The sequence below is a fragment of the Falco rusticolus genome, chromosome 8 (genome assembly GCF_015220075.1).
Source record: "Falco rusticolus isolate bFalRus1 chromosome 8, bFalRus1.pri, whole genome shotgun sequence".
Classification (NCBI taxonomy): domain Eukaryota; kingdom Metazoa; phylum Chordata; class Aves; order Falconiformes; family Falconidae; genus Falco; species Falco rusticolus.
The window spans coordinates 47,530,696-47,556,624 of record NC_051194.1 but is presented as its reverse complement, the minus strand read 5'-3'; the positions used below and the strand labels follow the sequence as shown (position 1 = coordinate 47,556,624).

The 25,929-nt window shown below is 42.8% G+C and overlaps 1 protein-coding gene across 1 annotated transcript in view; it reads left to right on the top strand.

The window, feature by feature from the left end:
• The first annotated feature begins 2,854 nt into the window (after positions 1–2,854).
• Positions 2,855–25,929, top strand: part of PDE11A (phosphodiesterase 11A) — a 135,326-nt gene continuing 112,251 nt past the window's right edge. The window contains exons 1-2 of the mRNA XM_037397623.1: positions 2,855–3,679; positions 20,134–20,292. Of these exons, the coding sequence (XP_037253520.1) occupies positions 2,879–3,679; positions 20,134–20,292 (960 nt within the window). The 5' untranslated portion in view covers positions 2,855–2,878. The remainder of the gene's footprint in view (positions 3,680–20,133; positions 20,293–25,929) is intronic.

Below are 25,929 nucleotides of genomic sequence, written 5' to 3'. Positions count from 1 at the left end.
TTGCTGTACCCCATGCATACAATCCCAGCAAATAAACTGAAGATGCTACAAGGCTGTTTGAAGAAATTGTAAGGGAAGACCTTGTTTATACCTAGGCTTATGGAAACACTAAGTTGCTTTATGTGTTTACATACAAAACTGCTACACAGTAACCATTTTGAGGTAAACGCTGCTGTGAGTGCTCAAACCAAACCTTACTACAGCGAAATGGTAAAAATTATTTACATAAAATTATTTCATTTGCATGCAGACACCCAAGGTCCTTGCTTGAGGGCTCGGGTACGTGCCTGTCAGACCTTCAGCAGCCTTTTCTTTGTGTAAGTGGAGTGTTTGTGCCAGTATTGCAAAAACGCAAATGCCACCGAAAGGCTAAGCAGCAATTACTGGCTTCGGGCAAGCGTGTGCCCTTCAAGGGTGATGGTGACGCAAGCGCCAGCAGCCAAGGACAGTTCAGTGGCAGCACAGGCAGCAGTGTACAGATGTGCACCAACAATGTGGATGCTGTGAGAAGCGAGGGTGGCACTTCAGCTGTGTCCTCCTGAGATCGGGGCCTCCACGATGTGACAGTCTCTGGCGTAGGCTGAGGGGCTGTGCCTGCTGCTGCGCATGAAATCCCTTTCCTTCCCAGCTCCGGCAGCCTGTCTGCAGCGCAGAGAGAAACGCTGAGAAGCTCAGTATTTCAGTCGCCCTTGCCCTTACTGAGATACGCCTGCAATTTCATGTCCAGGGCCTGTATGGAAAGCGCTCAGCTTCTTCAAAGGTGCGATGTGCTCGGGAACGATCCCCTATAGCGTGTCCTCCGACGGCCCCGCTCTCCGCCCCCCCCCCCCCCGCTGCCCGCTCGCTGCAGCCGGGCATCCCCGGGAAGGGAGCGGCGGCAGAGGCATGGTGCGGCGGCCAGCAGCGGCCCCTTCCCCGCCGCCACGGCAGCCCGGGGCCGGCCCTGTTCCCCGCTCCGACCCCGACCGGCGAGGGCTGCTGGGGGGGCGGCGCCCCCCGCCCCCGGTTGCCCGCGCGCCTGCGCGCCCCTACGGCCGCGGGGTGCCGCCGGCGGCGCGGATCTCAATGGGGAACCGTCCCGCTGCGGCTCGGTCCTGCGCGGCGGGGGGGACCGGCAGAGCAAAAGGAAACCCCGCCGGCGGCCGGGAGGCAAGCACGGAGCCCCGCCGCAGTGGGGGAGCTGCTGCTCAGCCGCCAACAGGCTGGCACCAGGACCGCCGGGCGAAATCCTTTGTCTGTCGCTTCCTGCGCGCTCTCCGGGCTCCGCGGGGGCCACAGCACCTGCACGGAGCCCTTCGTTACCACCGAGTGCTGCGGGAGCCCGCGGGGCACGGAGGCGCAGCCCTCCCTCCCCGGCTGACGCCCGCGCACCCGCCCGCACTGTGGACACGTGCCCCACATCGCTCCCTCTGCTCGCCGCCCGGACCCCGCGCAGGGGGGGTCTGCGGCAGGGAGAGGGTCCCCCCAGCAGGGTCAGAGCCCCCCGCAGGTCGGAATCTCGCTTGGTTGAAGATTGGCCCGTGTGTTTTCCCAGCCACCCGAACTCCCATTCATGAATTTCTGACGCTGCCTTCATTCAGTCTCCGGTGAGCGCGTGAAAGACATGTTTCACGTGTCGGATCCGTGGCTCCGGCTTTCCAGCCGCTGGCGCGTGGGCATCGATTTAGCAAGGAAACGTGCTCCACGTGCGCACAAAAATAACCCCGGTCCGCCCGCCCCGGGGGATGCGGCCGGTCCCCGTCTGGCAGCCGGTGCTGCAGGAGCGGGCACACAGCAGCGCTCGGCGCGCCCGCTCCCGCCGAGCCGCCCGGCCCCGGGGGAACGCGGCTGCCGGGCGGGCGGGCCGCGGCCCGCGCTCCGCTCCTCGTTCTCACACGGCGCCGGGCGCGGAAAGGTGCGCGCCGCGCGGAGCCGGGTCCCCGCACGGCAGGGGCTGCAGGCGTGTCAACTCAGGGCTTCGAGAAACGGAACCCGCTCGGGCTTTCTGAAAGGGCCCCGCTTTTCCGCCCGTCTCGCGAAGCACGGAAGCAACGCAAATAGTGCTATAAATTAGACATCTTTAGCGGGAGCGCTCGCGCTGCGCCCTGCGCCCCCCGCCACTCCCGCAGATCTTGGCCGGGCTTGCCCCATCCCCGCACACGCATCACAGACAAAAGGACCCGCCCGCTCCCCCCGACCCCCCTGCATGAGGCGCCCGCCGGCGCGCAGCTCCCCAGCGCGGCGCCCCGCTGCCCGGGGCCCTCCCGCGGGGGGACCCTGCCGCCGCGCCCCGCCCGCCCGCCCGCTCCCCGCGGCGGCTGCCGCCGAGGCGGCTGTCGCCAGGCGGGCGGCGGTGCCTCCACCCGCAGCGGCGCTTGCCAGCCCTCCCTCCTCCCCGCCTGCCCCCCCGCTCGGCTCACGCGTCCTCCCCTCCCTCCTCAGTGGTCCGCCGGCTGGGTTACGCAGCAGCCGCCGCCAGCACTGACAGCACTAGGCAGAAGGGGCTTGCCCGAGCGCTCCCGGAGCATCTCCAGAGGCGCGGCGGCTGCGCCTGCCCGACTCACTGGGGGAGCCGGTCCAGAGCCGGGGGCCAGGGCCAGGGCCACCGAAGGGCTGAAGGCCGGGGAACGGAAAAATACCTAGAATAATACGAACACTACTACTAATAACAATAAAGAGTGGTGGGCAGGAAAAGGAGGTCGCGGGGGGAAGCAGAGGGCGAGAAGAAAGCGCGGCTCCGAGGACGGGCCGGGGCAAGGGGCCGGGGCAAGGGGCAGGGGCAGGCCCTCGCCGGGGCTGCCGGCAGCCCCCCCGCGCCCCGGGGCAGCCGTCGGGGCGGCGGCGGGGCATGGCCGCCGCGGGGACTCCCGCGGCCTGAGCCGCCCCCGCCGCCGGCACCATGGCGGCCCCCGCCGACGCCGGCCTCGACGTGGCGGCGGTGGAAAGTTTCCTAGAGAGGCACCCGGAGCTGGTGGAGAAGTGGCTGAAGAGGAAGATGTCGCTCTCTAAAGCGCCCGCCGCCTCCGCCCCCGACCCGTCGGAGGAGCGCCGGAGCAGCAGCGGCCCCGGCGGCGGCTGGGGCAGCGCGGGCGGGCCCGGCGGCCCCGGCGGCGGTGGGGGGCTGCAGCGCCGAGCCTCCCAGAAGGAGCTGCGGAAGAGCTTCGCCCGCTCCAAGGCCATCCACGTCAACCTCACCTACGACGAACATGTGCACGCCCGGGCGCAGGAGCCGCTGAGCAGCGTGCGGCGGCGGGCGCTGCTGCGGAAAGCCAGCTCCTTGCCCCCCACCACCGCCCACATCCTCAGCGCCCTGCTGGAGTCCCGCGTCAGCCTGCCCCAGTACCCCCCCACCGCCCTGGACTACAAGCGCTACCTCAAGGAGCACAACGAGCGCCAGTTCTTCCTGGAGCTGGTCAAGGACATCTCCAACGACCTGGACCTCACCAGCCTCAGCTACAAGATCCTCATCTTCGTCTGCCTCATGGTGGACGCCGACCGGGGCTCTCTGTTCCTCGTGGAGGGGGCCGCCGGCGGCAAGAAGAGCCTGGTCTCCAAGTTCTTCGACGTGCACGCCGGCACCCCGCTGCTGCCCTGCGGCTCCACCGAGAACAGCAACGAGGTGCAGGTGCCCTGGGGCAAGGGCATCATCGGCTACGTAGCGGAGCACGGAGAGACGGTCAACATCCCCGACGCCTACCAGGTAGGGGACCGGGCAGGCTCCCAGCGCGCCGCCGTCCCCGGCTCCCCCTCGGACCGCGGCGGCGGAGGCGCCAGCCGATAAGCCCCGTCGCCGCCCGGCCCTGCCTCCCGCCGCGGCACCCCTTCCCCGCCGCCCTGCCTCCCCCGGGGCGGCCCTGCCGGGGCGGCCCTGCCGGGGCGGCGGCGCTGCTACCATCGGGGAGCCGGGGGTTGCGCGTAGCGGCCGCCGGTGTGCTCGGGCAGCTGCTGACGGGGCGGGGGACGGACGGGGACTCCCTTGAAGGCGGGAGAGCAGGCCTCCTCTGGATGGCCGGCGGGGCTGAAGCGGTCATCAGTTCGGTACAGCAGCGCTTTCGGATTGCGCAGGAGCGGTAGCCGGCTTCATGCGTTTTCAAAACGTATTTTGGAATCTGCTGAAGAGAAGTTTAAAAAACCGCTCGTAACAGCCCTAATGATAATACTCTTAAATCGCGGTTGCACTTAACGTTCCCTGCCTTCTCGCCCCTGAAAGAATCTCATCGCTTTCAAAAGAGCACCTTTGCATGTGCCTGCTCAGCCCCACATGCCACGTGTTTTCAAACCCATCCCGAGGAGTGATATAACCAGTCCCGTTACTCTCCTGCCAGGACTCTCCCCGTCTTTTACTTTTATAGAGGCTTCAGTGTAACTGAAAATGTAGTCCGGTCTTCAAGGGAAAAATCCACTTCGACTTCAGCCCGAACAGACATGCCTTTGCCTGCCGCAGAACAGTGCATTCAGTTTACCAGTTTGACATTTATGTGGCTCAGTCCTAGGGGCTATTTCTAGTGTTGTTAGTGAGACACTATCAGCAATTTTAGGTTCTTGAGAAAATTAAGAATGACAGAGTGACATATTTTCTCAGTTAGGATCATGGAAAGTTTTAGAAAGGTGAGCAATGTATGTTTAAAAATTTTAGTAATAACCATTGGCCAGTGTCTAATTTTGCTCTACAGTAGTAACAAAAATAATAAACATTAGAAAACTGATGATGTATTACAGCAAACTGTAAAGGAAGAGACATGAAAAATAAAGTTGGGTTATTTTTATTTGACATACAGAAGAGCCAGGGTAAACACATTTTGGGCTGCATATTTATTTATTTGCCAAGCAGTGAAAAATACTAGGCACCTCACACCTCAAGACTTGACAGAGGTTCCCAGCCCACCAGAGTTCAAAGGGAGTGAACAGAGCTTGGTTAAAATGCTGTAGTATTCAGACTAAAATGATTGAGTGTTGGATCACCTTTGAAAAAATCTAAACTTGCTTTCTTCCTGTATTTTTCCTTTTCTCCATTTTTCACTTTTTCTTCCCATCTGATTTTTATTACTTTAACTTCTAAAACTGTACTCTTCCCAAAATACCTAATGTTGGGGGTCAAGCAGAAGATGTTCTCAAGTCTCAAGTGACTAAACAGATAAAAAGGATATCAGAGTTTGGCTGGGAAAGAGCTTGATCTCTCCTTTTAACTCTGGATCGCTCCAGCCACCTTTTTTTTTTTTTTTCTGAGGTGAGAACGCCACTGAAAAGGCAGTGTATTTTCTAGTCCTAGTGGACTGTGTTGTTTTTATCTTCAATGTTTGTTCATTTTGTGTTCACTTCCCTGTGAAAAAGCCCAGCTACTTTAAACAGTTCATTGTCTGTTTCACTCGCAGATAAAAGTGAAAAACAATCCATCCAGTTGCCATTTCCAGTACTATTTCTATTATACTTTTGTCTGGCTCCTATTCAAAATCGATTTAAATATTATTAATAATACAATTCACTGCATGTTTAAACCGTAAGTACATTAGTTGCAGTAGAAGGTAAAGTTCTAAGCCAAGTTCATCCTGTAATTATACCAATTGCAACTTCCCTGCTTTCAGTGGAGTTACTTCTGACTAACCAGTGCAAAAGAAACTTTAGACCTTGCTACTTTAATGAAAGTTTTGCTTGATAATAAAATGGGGGATCTGCTTTCTGTTATGTTTCTGAGTTAGTAGTTTATCTTCTCTTAACTGGCACATATATATCCATTGTGAATCATTAAAAGGAGACCTTTCTAATTCAGTAAAGAGCCCTGTGGAAACCCAGGTATGTGTGTGTAAAGAAGTGACAGCTGTTCCATTTCAGATCATTGTAGTGCTTATAATACAGCACTTTAAAAATTAATAAATATGATGATATGATTTTCATCAGCATTGCCACTGATGATGGAAGTGATTAATCAACCAGCAGGTAAAAACAAAGCACCACCAGGAAACTTTGTCAGGCCGACAGATGGAGTTGGAGAAAAAGGGGTGACAGCGCAGCACCCTTTGTCCATTGAAGAGAGTGTCTACATTGATGCTACCCATTTGGTAAGAAAAGGCCTTATATTAGGTCAGAGAAACACCTCTAGATTAATTTAAAGGATTTTTGCTTGTTTTTTAAATTAACAAACTTGCTTAAAAAGGGGTAAAGATACTTCCGTATCATCAGTTAGCTAGTTCACAGCATTGGGAAGTGTGTTTTGTTATCATCCAACCATCCTTATTTTCTCAGAGTCTGATCAAATACCAGTTGGAATTCTACCATCGAGTACAGATTGGTTTGCCTGCTTGTATCGTCAGCTACGACTGACATTAATGGGACTTAAGTGTGATCAACACTACATTTAAATCCTGTCATGTCTTGTAATGTGTGCTTCATACAAGCAGTCCCTTGTGCCTGCACATGGACTGATTGGTTTAGGAGATACTTGTAAATGACTTGCAGTGTAATTTTTTAGAGATACTGTAAAGTTTCAATTATACATTTCTTTTTCTAAAGAGAAAAAATTCTAAAAAATTAAATAATAAGCCGGGGCTTTTCCATGATCCAGGATATTATTGCTGTTGTTGAGTTTGACTTTCAAAACCTGCTCCTGTAAACAGTCTTCTGTAATTCAATAAGCATACTTTGATACAAGGTTTGGACTTAATATTATGTGTTCAAGACTGTATAATAATCACTTCTTTTAATACTAAACAATGACTATATAACATCCCATGGTAATTTGATCTGTGAAGTTCAGCAGTGACTGAACAAACTTTTGGAGGTTCACAGAATCAGGGAATTTGACAAATTTATGGAAAGGTTAGGTGAATGTTATATGACTGATTCAGAAGTTGCACAATTTCATTTACGGCTTTAAAAGCTCCATTTATTATATTTCAAAGACATAATGAAAGTGAGTTTATAATTTTAACAGTTTGTGAAATAGATGATGCAATCTGTAAGAGTTAGCACTACAGAGGATTTGAGAACAGGAAAGGAATTGGGTACTTTGCATTTCGAAGCCAGTCTAAAACTTTCTCCTGAAAGTAATCCATTTGACTTGTAAGTCAAACCCTAGTCAGTTTAAGTTTTAAAATAAAGCCTTGGGTTTTCCCCTACATTAATTTTGGGAAGCATTTCTGATTCCTTATTCTTAATGTGAATAACACTATGTCTTGAGCACACATATTGGAAGAATCCAGTCATACTGGCAAGTCAATCTGGGACCTAAATTTCAATTGAAGTTCCTTTTAACAGAGCTTTTGCAGTCATCCATGAAGACTGTTAAGCATATTGTGGCAGAGAGGCCATTAAACCTTTATCTGCAGATCCTATGAGTTGTTCAAAAATTTAAGGCTTTTTCCTATTCAAAGTTATGGGTTTTTTTCATGTCATCCCTTCTTCTCACAGGTCTTCTATGATGTTTAGCCAAAATTACTGATCATTTCAGTTTTGTTCTGTCTTTTAGAGTGGTATTTAAATGATAAAAAATTAAAATCACAGGTAATGTTTGGTTGTTGTTATACCTTTATCTGTGCAAAAGTTGGGAGATAATTTAATAGCATCCCAAGTCCTTCTAACTAGCAAAAAAGCCAACTTACTCTTTAGAATAGCAAGCGTACATCAGAAAGTAGTGACAGATATGTTCTGCCATTTGCCAATGTCAGCTGAATAATTTTTGTACGTCTTACATTAAATTTGGAATTTAAAAAGTAGCTTTAAAAGACAGAAGAAAAAATGGCTTTCCAGATGGATGTTTTAATTAAGTAGGGAGCAAAGAAAGGAGAAATATTAGAGTCATGCAAAGACATGGAGTTTTGTAAGTTGGAGAAGGTGCCATAAAAGATGATCAGAAAATATTTTTTCAGTATGGCTTGGGTCTTTAAAAAGAAAACCTAACCATGTTACTGGGAACTAAAATCAAGCAAAACAAGAGGCAAACTGAGCTCTGTGTTCTGGACTCTTCTGTCACCTTTTCCAAGGTTAGGCCAAGTGTAATGTGGCTAATGCACACACAACCCTTTACAGTAATTTTTAAACATCCTTGAACACCTAGGTACAAGCATCAGTGTCTTTTTCAGGCCCTCTGGGTGAGGTCTGAGCGTTCATTGTCTCCTGCTCTGCTGGGACAGCATTACAAAGTTGCTGCCCCTGGGTGCAAACCTTTCAGCCGGGAGTGCCGGTGTGGGACAGGCTGTTGGTGTAGGTGGTCATGAACAGGCAGGAGCCACACGTCATTACACAGGGTAGCTGTTTGTTGTCATCAATATTAACAGCACATCTCTTCCAATTTTAAGAGCAGTTAAAGCATTAAAACCCTGGGTCCTGGGATGTTCAGTTCTGAAAATGGGAAGCATTTAGGCACTCTTTTATTCAGCAGCACTTGAGCAGCAGACACCAACAGCCATATTCATTTCAGTGCTGACTCTTAACAAAGACAGAGGTTGCTCTTTAGAGAGCACGAAACCTGGCAAGCAGAATAAACAATAATTTAAAAAAAAAATCCATGTAATACAGGAAAAAAAGTTAAAACATTTTTTTGCTGTGCATTAAACATGACTAGGAAGTACCCCAGGGAATGCAGGAGATAATTGCAACAGTAAAGAACTAAAACTACTCTGATGTGCTTTCCACAATAGGACACTCCAGCCCATCACACAGAATTTAGGAAAGCTTGAAATTCTAAGTACAAGTCAGTGAACGGGTGGAGGGATGTTGTAGTTATCTCCACACCTGCAGCCCAGCTGAGGCGAACATGGCCTTCAGGCCACAGTGGCGCTGGCCTGGAGAGAGGGATCTCCCCACTGAGGGCAGCGCCTTCCTGGGTGTCCCCAGCAGAGAGCCCTCAGGGCAGCAGCCAAGGGGGTCTCCCCACCTCCTGTCACCTCCCTCACTTTGTAAGTCTTCTTCTCAGGGAACAGTTTCTGATTGATGTGTAAAAGGTCCTAAGGCCTTACTGGATCACACCACCACCACTCTCACCTTGGAGATGGCTGCACCAGGGATGTATAGAAGAGCATGTGTCCAAAGCCACTCGAGGGCTTAGATACAGTTTCACATTTCTATGCTGCTGCTCAGGTGGATCACCAGGACAGACAGGGCTGTACAATGCAGCATATGTTGCTGGTGACAGCCCTCAGGTATCGTGAGGTAACACACCTTCCTCCCCCTGCTTGCATGGGGCAGGTGGTTACCTCACCAACCAGGCAGGCAGGGTTGCCTGGCTGTTACTCCATGGATGCAAACATGGATGCACAGCACCTGTTTGCTGCCCCAGGTGTACCCACAGTGGCTGCCTCGTCGGTTTGAAATGAGCAGCAGGTGGGTGGCTGGGTGGGCTGGTGGTGGCTGGGTGCGGGGTGCCCAGGTGGGGCTTGTTTGCCACAAGTCCCTGCACCGGGAGCAGCGGAGTGGCAGGGGACTGGGGGGAAGGAGTCTGCCCATACTCCTGCGTAATGAATTTTTGCTACTTCCCGCTGAGGATTTTGGGTAATTATCTGCCATTTTGTGGGGCTTGCACACTGAAAATCGGTGCTGAAGGGTGAGGATGTTGTGTTGCCTTGTTTTAGTGCTGGTGTGAGGGGGTGCTCGGGTGGGTACAGGCTCCCAGGCAAGCACAAGAACAGAGGGCTTCAAAGCATTAACAGGTTAGTAATTTTGGTTGTTTTATTGGGTTTTTTAAGATTAAAAGTAATAATATCTGGCTGGTTCTATTTCTTAGTTGCCCTACAGTGCAAGTGCTCAGTGCCCTGGTGCCTTTGGCCTCTCAAAAGGAGTGGCTGTAAGGCCTGGCTCCCCAGCTCCCCCTCCTGCGGTGGGCCCTGGGCTGTTGGTTGTGCAGAGCGCGAGTGGGAGAAACCTTTTGGAGAGCTGGGGTGGCCTTCCTCCCCCCTGTAAGACCATCTCTTGTTAAGCTGGCAGGCTTTAACTGGTTTATTGCTCAGCCGGTATACCTGTCTGAAGAGGACAGCCATTTCAAGTTTTCTTCCTTCAGACACTTGTAGAGCTGGTACCTCAATGACCTGTAACTTCTGTGTGAGGAGGAAATATATATATATATTTGATTACAGCAGGTCAGTGGCTGTGAGAAAAAACTGCAGGATTAGGCCCTTCAGATTTTGGTTGAAATTCTGTTGCAAGTACAAGACTGAGTAAAGCTGTAGTTTTGCTTGGTAAATTGTTTTGCTGTTCCATTTGATTGGTTTTCAGTTTATCAGAACAAATGGGTATTTAATTTTGGTTATTTACAGTTGTATGCTATTGTTAGTTTTTCTATAGAAAAACTAAGTCAATAAATAAGCATACATACACTGTTACATAAGTTAATTTGTTTTACTTTTCTAGAATAACCCTGTTGACAAACTATGAAATATAAACAACTCAAGCTAATGTCTCAGCAGAGTTGGGTGTTAACAGGGTAACAGTAATAGTGTGCAGTCCAAGCTTAGTATCTCTACAGTGCACTTTTAAAAACCTGTAGCTTAGTTAATAACACTACTGCTTTGTCACAGTAAGATATTTTCAGTGTTTCAATTCAAGAGTTTTACTGTACTGCTTCTGTAATGCTTGAAGCCATGTGTTGCTCACCTGACTAATGACCTGCAGGTGCTAGCTTAAAGCCATACAGAAATGCCCACGAGTCTTGGCCTTTCTGCTGAGGAGTATCTGTTTTTTAAAGCCACTCTGTGTGTGAATATATTTTCTATAAATAATTATGGATATTTAGTAAGTCAGCACTAGGACCTGGCTCAGTGTGAGGTTGGAATGAGATTGGAACATGGACATGGTTGTGGTTGTTTCTCAGCAGGGCGTTAGTCAGGTCCAGTGCAGAAGGGTACAGAGAGACACTGTGATGGAGTAAACAGTAGCGGGTACAATCTTTAACTATTTGAAACTAGAGGAATATCTTTCTTTGTACACATTTTTTCTTTAATGATGATACAAGCAGAGCAGAAGTGCACAGAAGCTGCCATATCTAAGACCACAACTTGATTTACTGTTGTGCTATTGGTGATCTAACAGGAGTTGGTTTAAAAGGAAGAAAACAAAAACTTTGTGATAATCTAGTTAATTTTGTCCTATGGGGGAATCTTTTATGGTCCCTGCTGTTGATCAGCTCTATGAAGTATGAAATTTAATATGCTTATTAGCTTGGCAGTCATGTCTGCAAATTTGCTAGTACTTAAGTTATTTACTGCTGTCGAAGAAAGTATTTTATCCCGGTAATTTTGTGCCAGTCATAAGTACACACATGCACTGTTACTTGTGTCCATTTTCTAACTACTTAAAAATGGTCAGAAAACTACATAAATGATATAACATACTCCCACCAATCTAACTAAACAAAAATCCCTGACCTACTGACGTGTTAAAAAGGAGAGGGGGAAAAAAAAAAAAAGAAAAAATGTAGCATTGCAAATGAACAATTTTTTAGGGTTTTTTTCAAAGTAAGATTTTTTTTTTTCAAAATATATAGGGCCTCACTTAATCTTAAATCTGGAAATTAAGATTTTTGTTGATGGTGATGTTCCCTGCTTTTTTTAAATAATTGTTTTGGGAGTGGAGGTATAGAGTTGGCTCAGCTATTCTGCAGGTTCTTATCTGTATTATTCATTTTATCTTACAAGAAATATTGCTGTCACTATATAAATACAATATAACTGGACTGTGTGCTTATTTACTTGGGAGAATTAGGTCTGATGGTACTAGTTTATTCTCCTGCTGCCTTTGTCTCTGGGGCTTTGGGGGAGATGACAGCTACAAGTTTTCACTGTTTATTACTTTGTTTCTGTTTCCTGTTTATGCACAATGTAATTTATACCATATGTGATTTTTAGAGAAGAGTATCCAGAACAGACTGGATACTGCCTTTTTTATTTGCTTTTAGCTTTTTAAATGTTACGCTTTGTATCTAGATAACTTGCTGTCTTTTTGATTGCTCTTTTAGTTTTCTGTGAAAGTTTGTGTTACATACAGGAATCATGATTAAAAAAATTGAATAGGTCTCTTTCAACTTCAGGGTGTTTTATCTCTGTAGATGTAGAGGCTTCTGCAGGATGGCTTCCTATAAAGTCAATCAAAAGTACATTAAACCAAATTTGTCTGATCACACACGGTTTGGTAGTACAAATAATACTCTGCTTAACAATTCTATCAAACATACTAATCTTATTACTTATTTTTGATACAACTTTGCTAACTTAATCAGTAATTTCAATGCAGCAAGATTTCTTTGAATATACTGTAAGTTTCTTGGTTTGTTTTTTTTTCTTGAGCCCTTCCTCAGAGGGGAAAAAAAAACCCCAAACTGCAGTGAACTGTAAAATACAGTAGGCCAGACCTGTTAATTGACCACCTCTTGTGGTGTTCTGTTTTGTGTGATTAAAAAGCAGTATTTTCAAATAAAATAAAATCAGAAATGGCTTTTCCTTTTAGCTGTCAGCTTTGGCTGAGTCACTTAAGTCCATTTCACTAGATTGAACACTTCCTTCTTAGACTTTGGAGAAGGAAAACGGTGTCTTTGTCATGGAGACTTAATTCCTGGAAATGTATTCAGGCAGGTTTTGTCTTCCATTATGTTATTTGACTCTTAGCTGACTTGGTGTTTAGGATTATACTTTTTCTGTTCTAAATCATGCTAATAATACAGAAATTGTATTAGCCTTTGATAAGGATATAAAGGCCATATTTTCTTCTCAAGTTCAAAGAGCTATCGTATGTTTTTAAAAAAATCAAAACAAAACCCCAAAACAACAAAACCTGTACCTTTTGCTAACAGTGTGTGAGCTATCTACTTAAACTGAAAGTCAACACTGAAATGCAGTTGGTGAAACTTTGCTCAGAAGTTAAAACTGTTTTAATTTATAACATAACCTACTCTATTACCTCAAATGTCTTGAGAAAAGAAGAAATGTAGATTTAAGTAAGATAAAACAAGATCAAAATACTGTTTTGACAATTCCACAGAAGTTTCAGAGACCCTCTGTGGCCTTCTGTGGAACAGTGCATGTCCTTAGAATTCAAGGGATTATTTTTTTTTTTTTTAGTTGGAAATGTTTAGATTCTTTTAGTAAATGATAGAAATGATGACTCTTTAATGAGGCTTTAACTCTTCTTCCTGGTCAGCATGGGTAATTTTTTGTATGCCTCCTCTAAGTGTAGCTGTGCAGGTTTAATCATGATCAATGACTGTTATTTAGTGGCTTCGTGGTCAATTTGCTATTGATATCAAAAAGAGGATTGGGCCCTAATGGATTTTTCTCTTGTTTGCCACTTATATCAGTAATGCAGCTGACTTTTTTTCGGTCCTTGCCCAATATCTGTATAGCTCTCATAGTTGAATTTACAGACTAATTTTATGAATACAGAGGTCAATCTGGAGGACTTGCCATACAGGAGATAAGCATTATTTGGTTAAGTCCTGATTCAAACCGCCTGAAGCCTTAGGTGCATCAAGATAATGAGTGTCTTATGGGATCAGAGCTTATAAGCATGGTCAATACTTGAGTTTTCATTTGACACAATGAAGGTAGGAGATGCAGAAAAGTGAATTTGACTATACATGGTCACTGATAAGAATTTGTGCTACTCACAACTGCTGTTCCAGGTTCTAGCATTTCTGATCCTTATGTTCTTGATTACTTGCAGATCACACTTTTAATGTTATCCTCACAGTTACAGGAACTAGAAATTTATTTTTTTTTTAAATGGAAGATGAGATTCTGATAACATATCGTTCCAGAACCCTAGAAAAAAACCCTGTCTGTACCTTAATCTGGTCTTGTATAGAGTAAAAGCATGAAGATGTTTGTCTGTTCTCATTTATTAACAATCTTTAAATATGTCTAAAAAGACCTAGGACAGTGTCACTGCACAGGCAGCTGAAATACCAGCACTTGGATTGATGAATCAAGCCTGCTGTCTTCTATGTTTTTATTTGAGTGAATGTCACATTTTACAGGGTAATATTTCCCCAAAGAAGAATTTACAATCAATAAATAACTTGAGACAAGGTTAAGGTTTATTCTATACAGTAACCGTTCCTTCTTGACAGTTCTGAAACTCTAGTTAAAAGTGCCTCAGTTTTCACACTTTGAATGTCTCTGGCATCTAGAAATCTGATTATAGAGAACCAAAGCAGTAAACCCAGCTATGTTTGGTTTTAGTAATATTTTAAACAATCAGTGGAAGACTTGACTTGTAATTCTTGACTGTTCTTGCATGTAAATACTTCCAGTATAATTACGATTATGGTAAAGCCTCTCTCTCAAAAGTGTTATCTTTATCTGGTGATTTCTGAATGTAAACTTAAGGAAGTGGTACACTGGTATCTCATCAACAGTTCCTTACTACCCAGGAGCCTGGTGCAGATGAGGACCCTGTTGGGCTGCAGGCTGTTCTAACATGAGGGGTAGTACAGCTTGTATCTCAAAATGCTTGCAGTCTGACAGAGGGCTTCTCTGATTTAGCAGCTTTATTGCCTGCTAAACAGGCCTCCTTGCTCAAGGTTACTAGTCTGTGAGGAGAGGTAGATGTAAATTTTGTACAAGCTTCTCAGCCATCACAGTTCACACTTGGGCATTGAGGTTTTTATTGATGCTGTTAAACCTAGTAAAACACCTCTGTTCAATCCTGCCATGAACATCTTATGATAGTAAGTGATGGAATGTGGGGATAAGAGGTTTGGAACATAACATGGGCCATCCAGTCATTCAGTTTTCTTATCTGTATATTGCATGGGTCAACATTATTCATGTTGCCAGAAACAACATTTTATTTTGTTTGCTTGTGTATCTTTCCTCATCACTTCCCCAAATGTTGCCAAAATAAGATTCCTGCCTGCTTTTCTACAAAAGGCTGGGGATAGAGTTTCACTTTACATATTTGATGATTTTGAGTTTTTACTAAGTTCTTACTGAGGTTTTACTCAAATCTCTCCTTTTTCCAATTAAATGCATGAACTTCCCTGTACTGTGCTCACTGTATACCTTTAGTCTCTGCTCCAAAGATGTAATACCCTTCTGCAAAAAGTTGTCCAGTTCTCTAGCATAAATCTGGTATTGGATGGTAGGAAGACCAAAACATATTGTATCTCTGTTGAATGGCATACTTCTGACATTAAGGCTGTCTGCTCCAGGATTCCTGCACTTCCTTTCTCCTGGCATAAAGGTTCCATCAAGAGATACAAACAGAAAACTTCCAAAATTCACTTGAGAAGCGGTATAGCAGGAATGGGCTGTATATTAAAAAAAACCTTTCCATATTGATAATTCCTGCTGTGCCTCTGGTTTTATGTAGCATCCATCAAGGAGCACAGGACTGATGGCTCATCATTAAATCTGTTCCAGACACTGGCAGCTGAACTGTATATATCCAATTCAGACAGGTTTACAAGCCTGGCCTATGTGCCACCATCCACTGCAGGTCAAACAGTACTTTGTGTATTACTCTTGAGGACTGCTGAAAAGGCAATGACTGCCACAGGACTGTAAACTACAACCAGATTAAATTACACACTACAGTGAATCTTATTACTGAAATAAGGGAAACTTTCAGGTTAATGGGAATATATCTTCCTAATTTTTATCCCAGACCTCTGTTTTGTCTTACAATGTATCTCTTAATTGAGTGTATTCAGATAAATTAATTGCCGAGATGTCATTTTTGGTCTGACAGCTGTCCTTTTTCAGTTAAACTCCACCTTGAAGGCTTACTTCTTTTATAAGGCCCACAAGATTTAAATCTGCAACAATACTGCCAGTCAAAGCACGTTGTCATTCCCAGTGTTTCCCCATGTCCTTGGTTTTGCTTTGAACAAAATCAGTAGAGCAGGGACTGTTTCTTCAGTAACACAAAGAATATTATCAATATTTAAGCATCAATAACTAATAGCTAATTCTAAATGTTGAATTTATTCATTGATGAAGCTGCTGTGTGATAATTGCACTCTATTTCACTTTCTGTTTTACAAGAACAGTCTTTCTAGGGAGGATTTTCCACAGTGTAGAGCAGGTCAATTTCTATTGAAGTTGATATAAAATTGTTCAGAAGCATGTGGAAAGATTACAAGATCAGGTAGGTCTGGGTCCTTGGTGCCACTATTAAAACCATTCATCGTGGGGGTTCTCGTTCTCCTAAGGAAGTTGTTAGGCACAAATAATTCAAGGGAATCTCATCAAAGCCTTATCAAAGACTGCATATTAGTAATCTGTTTTTTATGGAAGCAAAGACTGTTTAATATGCTCCAGGGGCAGAACTAGGTCTAAGAAAGAAGAACTCCTAATGAAGTTACAGAATTAAAACAGAACAAAAGAAAATAGTATAATAAAAAAAGAACAAAGAGCTTGATATTCTGTGGCAGAAGAGCACTATAAACTGTAGATGAATACCACAGTTGGTTTTAATTCCTTGTGGCAGAAAGGTGTGAAAACTCGCAACAAAAAATAAAATAGGCAAATGTATATGTTAATCTTTATGGGTGACTGTAGAGCATTTCTACGTCCTTTGAGATGACTAAACCAGTCTGTTTCTATAGGATCTGCAATTTGCAAAAGGGAAATAGAAATAATTTTTCCAGGAAAAAAAATCTGTCAGGTTTTAGATTCAGTAAAGATTTAATGGATTATCTCTTCCTCATCAGAATCGGATCTTATCTTGAAGACTGTATGGATTGGTTTTATCATCTGAGACAAATATGGACATTATTTCACAGCCAATGTCTAAACTTTTCAAAATAAGCTTGTGCTTATTTTGTAAAACAGCTCAGTTCCCTCATATTAGGGGAGTTGGAACTGGCTGTAACTATTGTCTGCAGCATAAATGCTAACTTCACCCTGGAGGAGTGGAGCTGCTGCCAGTAAATAGCAGTAATTCCCTCCCTGGCTGATAGAAGAGCTGTTGAAGACTATCCTCTACCAAGATGAACAAAGATGCTGTTAGCACTACCTCTTCTGAACTTTGCAGCCTCCTTTGTGATCTGCAGTTGGTTGTACTGTTGCAGAGAATGAATTTCTGCACGTTGTCATGTAAACAAATGACCCATATATAGTTCAGTTCCCTTTAGTTTTTGTCAATCTATACTGAAACAGTATACTATCTATGTATCTTTTCTGCCAAGATTTGAATTTTTCTCTCAGCTGTTTGCTTATTGCAAATATTTATTATATTTAAGAAAAACTTTGGACTGTTGAATGATCAAAACTACTATAAGCTCCTCTTAATATTCTGGCAAACAGATATTTGTATGAAAATATATTAATACATCTTTTAGACATTTCTGTTTGTATATGTAGTAATCTTCCTTCAGAGGTAACTGTGTATTCTGTAGAGGAAGGTTAAACAGGCTGTAAGTCCAAACAATATACTCCTTGAGTCATGCGTTTAGCTAAGCTATATGCTAGGAAATATATTGGCATATGGGGGACTATTTTTTTAAATAGGGACATAACTGTACTTAGTTTTCCATAAAGACCTGAGGTTTTATTTTTTGTTTTGAAAAAGCATTCATACCTAACTAGAATACTAGCTCACATAACTAGTCTTACTTGATGTACTAAATTTAAAGTGCAACAGACGGAAGTGGGTCCAAAAAGAGTATCCATCTACCTGACAGAAATCATGAGCACCTACAGGATATGGATGTGAAGTAGCAGCATTGCCCAGCATAAGCGTGTTGTATGATCATATGACTAACACTAGATACCAGTCTTTGCTGGATGTCATTCAGTAGAAGTATTCTATAAAGTGACGGTATTATTTTTTTTAATGGTGATGAAATTTTAATTTGATCTCAGGATGTAATATTGTCACCCTATGCTTATTTTTTGCACCACTAAAAGTTTTTGAAGATGGTTTTTACATTGTATTGCATCCTGAAATTCCTATGAGTATTGAAGCACCTGGGTTATCACTGAGACATGAGAGGTTGCTTCTAGTGCTTTAGTGTAAAATGTGTTATGTCTGTTGCCCAGATCATGTACTAAGAACTGTCTAAATGCAACTTAAGCCAATTTTTTGATGCATTGGGATTAGCAGTAATAGTACTAGGATTTTAGTACCTGAATAGCTTTGGGGATAGAAATATGCTCTGTGTAGCACTGTGACCCTACATAGAATAGGAATGACAACAAGAAGTATGGAGCAAGTCTAGTTTTAGTAAGACCTGGATTTTGTGTTTAACAGTGAAGTTGTCTTTGAATGTGATGCAAGCACTGTTCTTACATACATCCCTCAAATGCGTAACCTTAAGCACATTCATTGCTTTAGAAAAAAAATTTAACAAAATGCTGCTGTTAGTAACTTTACTCTTCAACGTGACCTGTTACAAACATTTTTATTTAGTTGTAAAAGATTGATTTTTTATTTAGTTGTAAGAGATTCTGTGTCTCTGAGAAAGTGCATGCTTTATGATCAATAGAATTACTCTGAAAGCTTTTTCAATCATGATTTAGATTTTAATCATTAATTAAAATAGATTAAAATCTTCATAGTTAATTATGCATTAACACTGTTCAAAAGAAGAAATGCAAGTGGATATAAAAGCATATGAAATAATCATGCCTTAAAAAAAAAAATCTATGTAACAACAATAAAAAACCCTGTTAATGATACAATTCTTGGCTAGCAAAATTTGAAGATAAACCAAACTAAAAGAAATTATATTTGCAAAATTCTTGAATAAATGATTGCTACTTGCCAGGTAATGCTTAAAGGTAAATATTTATTGTGAGGATTCAGTTGTACTTAATCCTAATTTGCCCCTTAGAGCAGTATGGATTAATGAAAAAATACTCTAGTTGATGTATAGTAAATTTTAGGAACTTTCAGACTACTGGAATATTTACCCATACATTTGTGGCTTGCTTCACAATCGTTTAGTTGGATGATAGTATTTGTTAGACCATGAAATCTTTCATTGTTTTGTGGTTTGTAGTGTGAGTATAGTAACTTGACAAATGTAGATGTAAAGCATTGGGACTTCATATAGCATTTCTGCCAAACTGATTCTTCCTGGTATTTCTCATGTTGAAACTGACAACTTAGGATGCACAAGGAAATTGAGAAGCTCTCTTTGTTGGTGCAGATACCAGTGAGTGAAGAGCAAGTACAGATCATTAGAGCAACTATGTAAGCACACTTGGATCACTGATCACATTGAACTGGCATAAGCTTCTGAAAAACAGATAAAGACTTAGGATGAATACATAGTGTCATGCTGGTATGCTCCCTGTTTTACATGAAAGTCCTAATTATGCAGCTGCCCATGCCATATACAGTTAATGGACACGGTTGATCCACTCTGGGGTAAACATGGTGGCTTCCCAGCTAGGGATAGTCTAGAAATTAGTACATACCAGATCTGTGTGACTCCCCCTCTGCATTCTCAGTGAAGGTGACAGAGCACTCCTTAGAGCTTGTTACCCTTTCATACAAACCCCAACATCTGCATGCTTCACACAGATATTATGAGAAAATATGTCTGGTGAACTGCAAACGGGTTTTTCTTTAGTGTGTACCTTGCAGGAGCTATGGTGTGTGCAGAGGAGCTCGGGGCCCTCGCTAATGCCTGCATGGGCTGTGTGGTTACCCCACAGTTTTGCTGGTAAGAAAGTTTATTGGCAGCAGTATAGAGGGGTCGTAAAGTAAGCAGTATTGGTTAAGGTTGAAGAAACTGAAAACTGCTTGTGAATATGTGGTGGGCAGGAACCATACCACAGCTTTAGCCACTGATAAGTTTCCTTATCTGTGTGGAAACCTGTGAAAGCCATGGGCAAGGTTGCTCTGACCATCTGGCCGGTGCCAAGGCCTGTGTTGCTGTCATGGAGCTGTGGAGGGCCCTCTCTTTCATTTGTCTTAGTTTTCCATGTTCTCTTGGTAGCTGCTTTGGCTGTGATCCTTTAGGTAGGTCATTCCTCTAAATGAGGTATAAAAATGGAACTTCAGTAAATACAATTATGTGATGCTAAACCTTGTACTGATCCTGTGAGAAAACTATATTTCTTAGTATCTTAACTGAGGAAAAATGACTGGTAAAGAATGGGGTAACAACATAATGCTACTGGAAATACTATTTAAGACATTGGGAAAATACAGTTCTTTGCTGCATGAAGAAAGCTTAGATGTATGACATGCATGTTAATGCTTCCTTATTTTCTTTTGAAGGATCGTCGCTTTAATGACGAGATTGACAAACTGACCGGATACAAGACAAAGTCACTCTTGTGCATGCCCATAAGAAACAGTGATGGAGAGATTATTGGTGTTGCCCAAGCAATAAATAAGACTCCGGGAGGTGCCCCTTTTTCTGATGACGATGAAAAAGTAAGATTACCTTTTACTTTTTTTTAATTTCTTTTGTAATTCGGTAGACAAGATATTTAATCCAAATAAGTAAATGGCACAGCACTTGTTAATGATCTTTTTTAGAAGTGCTTAACATAAAATGTATGTTTTTGTTGTTCTCAACATAAAACATGTATCTGTTCTGTGAACGCAGCTGATCTTGTGGCTGAAACTCCAACTTAATTGTCTCTAAATCTCATGTAGACTTTTTTCATGTAGTAGATCTTAATAGGAAGATTTTTTTTATTTTTGAGAACTTGCCTATAAGAATAAGTTCGGGAGGAAAAGTCTCACAGAGACACTCCTAAGCTTGCTGATTTTATCAATCACCATCTTCTATTAGTGCTCTCGATGGGATAAATGCCTGTAGTATTTGCAAAGAAATTTTCCTTCAGTGATTTTGCATATGCAACTTTATGCTATCCTAAAATATAGAAGACTTGGAAATACCCATGAAAGGGCAAAGACGGCAGGAGGGGGACACTAGGTGTGTTTGGAGAGTAAAGTGAGCCTCAAAGACCTGAGAATAGAGGGAGCTTTAATTCAAGTGAGGAAAATAGGAAATGGTGCCATCGAGGGCAGATGCATACAGCTGAGAATGGAGGGAAAATGTGCGTGAAGCCAAAGGATGACTGTGGAAGAGAATGGTAGAAGGCAGCAAGCTGGGGAGGAGCAGAACATCTCTGTCCAGGAGAGAGAAATGGAGTCTCCTTCAAGCATGTAATAGGGAAATACGCTTCTGTGTTTTAAAACAGTATTGAATCTCATTTTTGTGGAAGTGTAGTTAGAGGCAGGTTTTGTTCCTGAAAGCTCTTTATGTCGATTCAAAACAGCTAATACTTGATGCAGAGCCATTGTTGGTGCATTATCTACATGTTGATATGTCTGTGCTATGACAAAAAGATGTTAAGTAATGCCTAGTGGAAGGAAAAAATCCTGTCACATTGGTTCAGCTAAATAGACAGATAATTTCTAGAATCAAGATAACTTGACATAAAAAAAAATGCATTATAAAGCTAAACTAAGAGTGGTTTATAAAGGCTGTGAAATATTGCATGAATCATAGAATGAGTTGGGTTGGAAGGGATCATAAAGATCATCTAGTTCTGACCCCCCACCCCCCGTCATGGACAACCAAAACTGGGGAATTTCCTTCAAAATAAGGGAAGATCTACCTGGGTATTGGGGTGGGTTTTGCAGGAAAACCTGATGAGTAGCTGGCAAAAGATGTAAATTCAGCTTTGTTGATGTTACAATTTCCAACAATTAGCAGCTTCAGAACGGTTAGAAAATGGAAATTACTCCTCTTGTTTCTCGCCCGCCCCAAGCCCTCTTAAAGAAATGTCAGTATCATTTAAGTCTGACTTTTGTTTGTGAGTGTCTTATCTTCTTAGTCTTGTGTGAAGCAATTAAAATAATCTTTTGGGTTTTTTTATAAAGCTACAAGACTATATTGTATAATGAAATGTCACTTGGGGGCACTACTGTCTTTAGTCAATAGGGAACAAGGAATTATGTTTTCAATTAGAATTAAGTAGATGCTAGCATCATTTTTATGTACTCTTAGTTATTTTCAGGAAGTTAAGAGCAAATAAAATATTTAAGATTTGAGGAATTTTTAATGCTCCCAAGCTGTAACCAAGTTTATATTTTGCAATATGTAAAATGGAGTATTAGATTTCAAAGTGTTTCTAGTTTTGTTTTTCATAGCAAATTTTCAGGTTTTTTCTTTTACATCTCTGATCATGGTGATGATAACACAGCACTAATAACAAGTCTAAGTGAATTTTCCACATTGAAAGAATGATTGTTTTCTGCTACCAAATTTAGTTTTTCCTTTTGGTGTAAAGGATGTTTCAGCCAATTCATTGTTTGAGTGCAGAACTAGATTTGACAGCCACTGGCGTAAGAGAAAATGTTCTGTCTCACAATGTGTTTTGTCTCCCCAACATCAGTGGCTCAACTGAACAGTCAGATTTCAGAGATTCCCAGTTTAATGCAAACAGTAGTAGAATACCTTATTACTTTTGTATAGCAGCCATCACTATTACATTATGTTGTGTAAATGGTAACCTTTTGGAAGAATAGGCTGGTGATATACCTTTACGTGTATTTTGCAAATGAAGACAGCAGTTCATCTGCACAGCTGTAGAACAGGAAGGTTAAACCCCCAAAACCTTGAAAAGAACTGCAAATTCCATGCATTCCCAGTACTGGTCCTGAAGATTAAATATTTGTGTTGCTTTCTGGTGAGTCATACTTGTTCCAGGACTGGTGAAAAACACAGCCTAACAAGAGCTCAACTGTAGTTTAGGTTATTGTATGCCCTTTAGAGTCTTCTGAGATGCTGTGCCAAAACAAATCTCATTCTCTATCAGAGAAGCTTAACAAACAGCAGCAGCAGCTCTACTGTCACTTAAGCTGGCATCCTGCTTGTCTCTGGCTCTGACGTCCTTCTAGTCTGAAAGAAGTGAATCGACTGCAGGGAAGCTACCCAGGGTAGCCAGCTTGAATTAAATCCTGCTTGACTTACTGAAAAGCATTAGTTTGAATGCAGTGAGATCCCTTCTGGAAGGGGGAAGGAAGAACTGGATTTAGTTGTCTGCACTCTGCGGATTATTTTATTATGAAATGTATGTATGGATTCCAGGATTCAGCTGGTGTATATTTGGTTTGTGGGGGCTTTAAGTTACAGTTCTTTCATACTCCAGCATTTCTGTTTCCTACATTCCTAATAGCAGCCCTGTGATTCCAGGTTGCTCAATTTAATGTGCTCTTCCTGGTCTGTATTAGTTAATGCTTAAATATAGTCTGTGCTGGGTCTGCTGTAGTGATGAATGATTTGCAGGGATTTTGCTATACCTGCTGATTTCTTTTCTGCTATTTTTTTTTGCTTGATGGGCTTAGGCTGGCAGGTGACAATTCTGAAGTCAGTTAGGACAGTTCCTTGGGGAAGTAGTCAATGGTAAATAGTTTTATAACAGGGAAGGGAGTGATCCAGACCAGGCAAACATCTCTGGCTGTTGTGAAAAAGATGACCCCAGCTCTGTGTATGTGTGGAATTTACCTAAGAAGTCACATGAAAATTATTTTAATGTGTCCTCTGAAAGGAACATAAGAAAAAAATTAGGAAAACTATTTTTTTTGTGTGTTTAATATATTGCAGTATGTGCTGACCTCCTGCTAACATCTACCTTGGTTCTCTGAAAATCTGCATGGCAGTGAGACTCCAAAAGCTGTTATTTAAAATCCTCAAAGGTATCATGTGGCCTGTATGTCACTTACATCCCAATGAACGAGACAGATTTGCTGAAAGGAGGCAGAAAATAACAAAGACATTTGAAGGATGAAGGTGCTGAAGCGCTACAACTATCTGGGAGGACTCTAATGGTCTATTAGGCACAGTTCTCAAAAAGTACTTGCTACACAAATCTAAATTAAAATAAATCACACTAACTGAACTCTCTTGCTGGGGGAGTTTAAAACAATATTTTACTCGAATATTTGCTTTAAGGCAGCTTCACACCACTGATTTGCAACCAACAGCACAAAATGACTGTAGTGGCAAATATTTCAATGAACTTCTCTGTGTTGCATAGTCAGTTGTACTTTCAAGTTAAGCTGAAAGTCTGGATTTCTTTTTAATTACAGAACTCTATAAATGTGCTTGAAACTTAAAATATATCTGTATCAATGCCTCTGTTTTGAGACTGGCAGTTAGTATTTGAATCACACATGTTTATCCCTGAGGTATGGAAACATGTAAGATGTCTTACAGTGATATTTTAGTGAACAATTATATATATGTATTTTCCTAGGCTCAGGGACTATTTTTATTGCTGTGTGTTTATGGTACTTGTTACACTAAATCCTTGATTACCTGTTTGAGGCCTCTGGATGCTATCATAAAACACACATACACACACATTGTCAGGTTTGTCATCAGGGAGGGTTTCTTTATAGAACAGGTCAGTGAACATTTTCATGGGGTTTTTTTGTGGGGACTGGGGTTTTGTTGTTGTCTTGTACAGCGGTGAGAGTAAGGAAGGTATCTGGATTCTCCCTGCAATTGCCAGCAGGAATCCGAACCTGTCGGCTTTTCCCATATTTCCTGTGTTTGTATCTTCTTAATTAACGTAGATACTTGAGCAAATAAGAGCTCTTATCTGTAAACCTAGATTCTAATTTGGCTGATATTGTAGTACTTGACTCATAGCTCAATAAACCAAATGGAAGAATCTCTGCTGACTTCATGAGCTTTTAAACATCAAACTTATGTCCATTTCTACCACAGGAGCATTTCATTAAATGAAGACCCCTAAGTCTATTTTATAAAGCTTAAATTCATCTGGGTCAGAGCACTGTAAAAAAAATCAGTTAAGGATCAGTTTTGGCTTCTGTATCTTTCCACTGGATGCAAACAGGCTCCAATAGGCTGAACGCAGTTTCTGTGGTAGACTGTGCTGTTGATCAAATACCTCTCTCATATGCCTCGATTCATCAGACATAAGCAGTCATCTTTCTTACTTCCTTTTGTGAACATTCATTGAAAAGTCATAAAACCGGAAAGATTGTTGTGCCACCCCTCTCCCCCAACACAACAAAGCTCAGTCTCCCTCAAGTTTAATTTTTTTCTAGGACATGTTTTGACAGCTGCCTAGAGTCTGAAGCTGCCTCTGACCTTGAAAAAGGTGATCAATCAGATCTAGAAATGGTACTCAGTCCTGGAAACTGAGCCATACAAAGAGCAGAATAAATTTTTCATAATATTTGTTGATACTCTGTCAACTTGGTTGGCACATGGAAAAACCTGTATGTATTTCTTCCCATGTTGGGCTTCATCAGCTGTACAGAACTATGTTGAGTCTAATCACAGTATGGGAGCTGCTGGTTTTGTGTACCCAATACTATGTTAAATGCATCCAGTAAATGCATTGGGTGATCTTTGTGTCTCTTGGATCAACTATTTCAAGTGGATTAGAATCACAAAGGCAGCGTTGTAGTAGTTAGTGTAAGGTGGCCTCTGCAACTGTGTGAACACTTAAGAAGCTTTCATTGTCTAAAATACAGACACACAGAGCCCTGAGCCTTCAACAGGCTGATGGTAAAATAGGCAGTGCTTTACAGCCTGAGTTACTAAGGTTTTTTTGCTGTTTTGTTTGGCAATTTGTGGAACCAGCTGGATTGATTTCCTAGGAAATCAGTGTCCTTTTCCTCAGGTGTGAGGGCATTAAATATTTCTATCCAACACAGCATTTGAGAACACATATTGCTGCTTTCCTTCATGCTTAATTGTCACGTTATAAAAAATTGTACTTCAATGATTTTTATGTCCCTGTTTGACAAAACTCCAGAGGAGTTGCGAGGATAAGTGATCCATTAGAGTCATTAATTATGAAGCAGTCAGTAGCAGCTTGGGTCTAAGTAAGAGACCTCTGGGTCTTCCTGCAAATTCTGAAGCATAAAAATTGCCCTGGAGCTTGTGTGTGTGCTCCATTTCCCCCATTTGTTGGCATTCACAAGGGGTTGCAGCAGGCGTGGAGAAAATAGTCCAGATCTCTACTGGTCAAACACATGAACAGAAGGCAACAAAGTGCCATGATCATGGATGGTGTT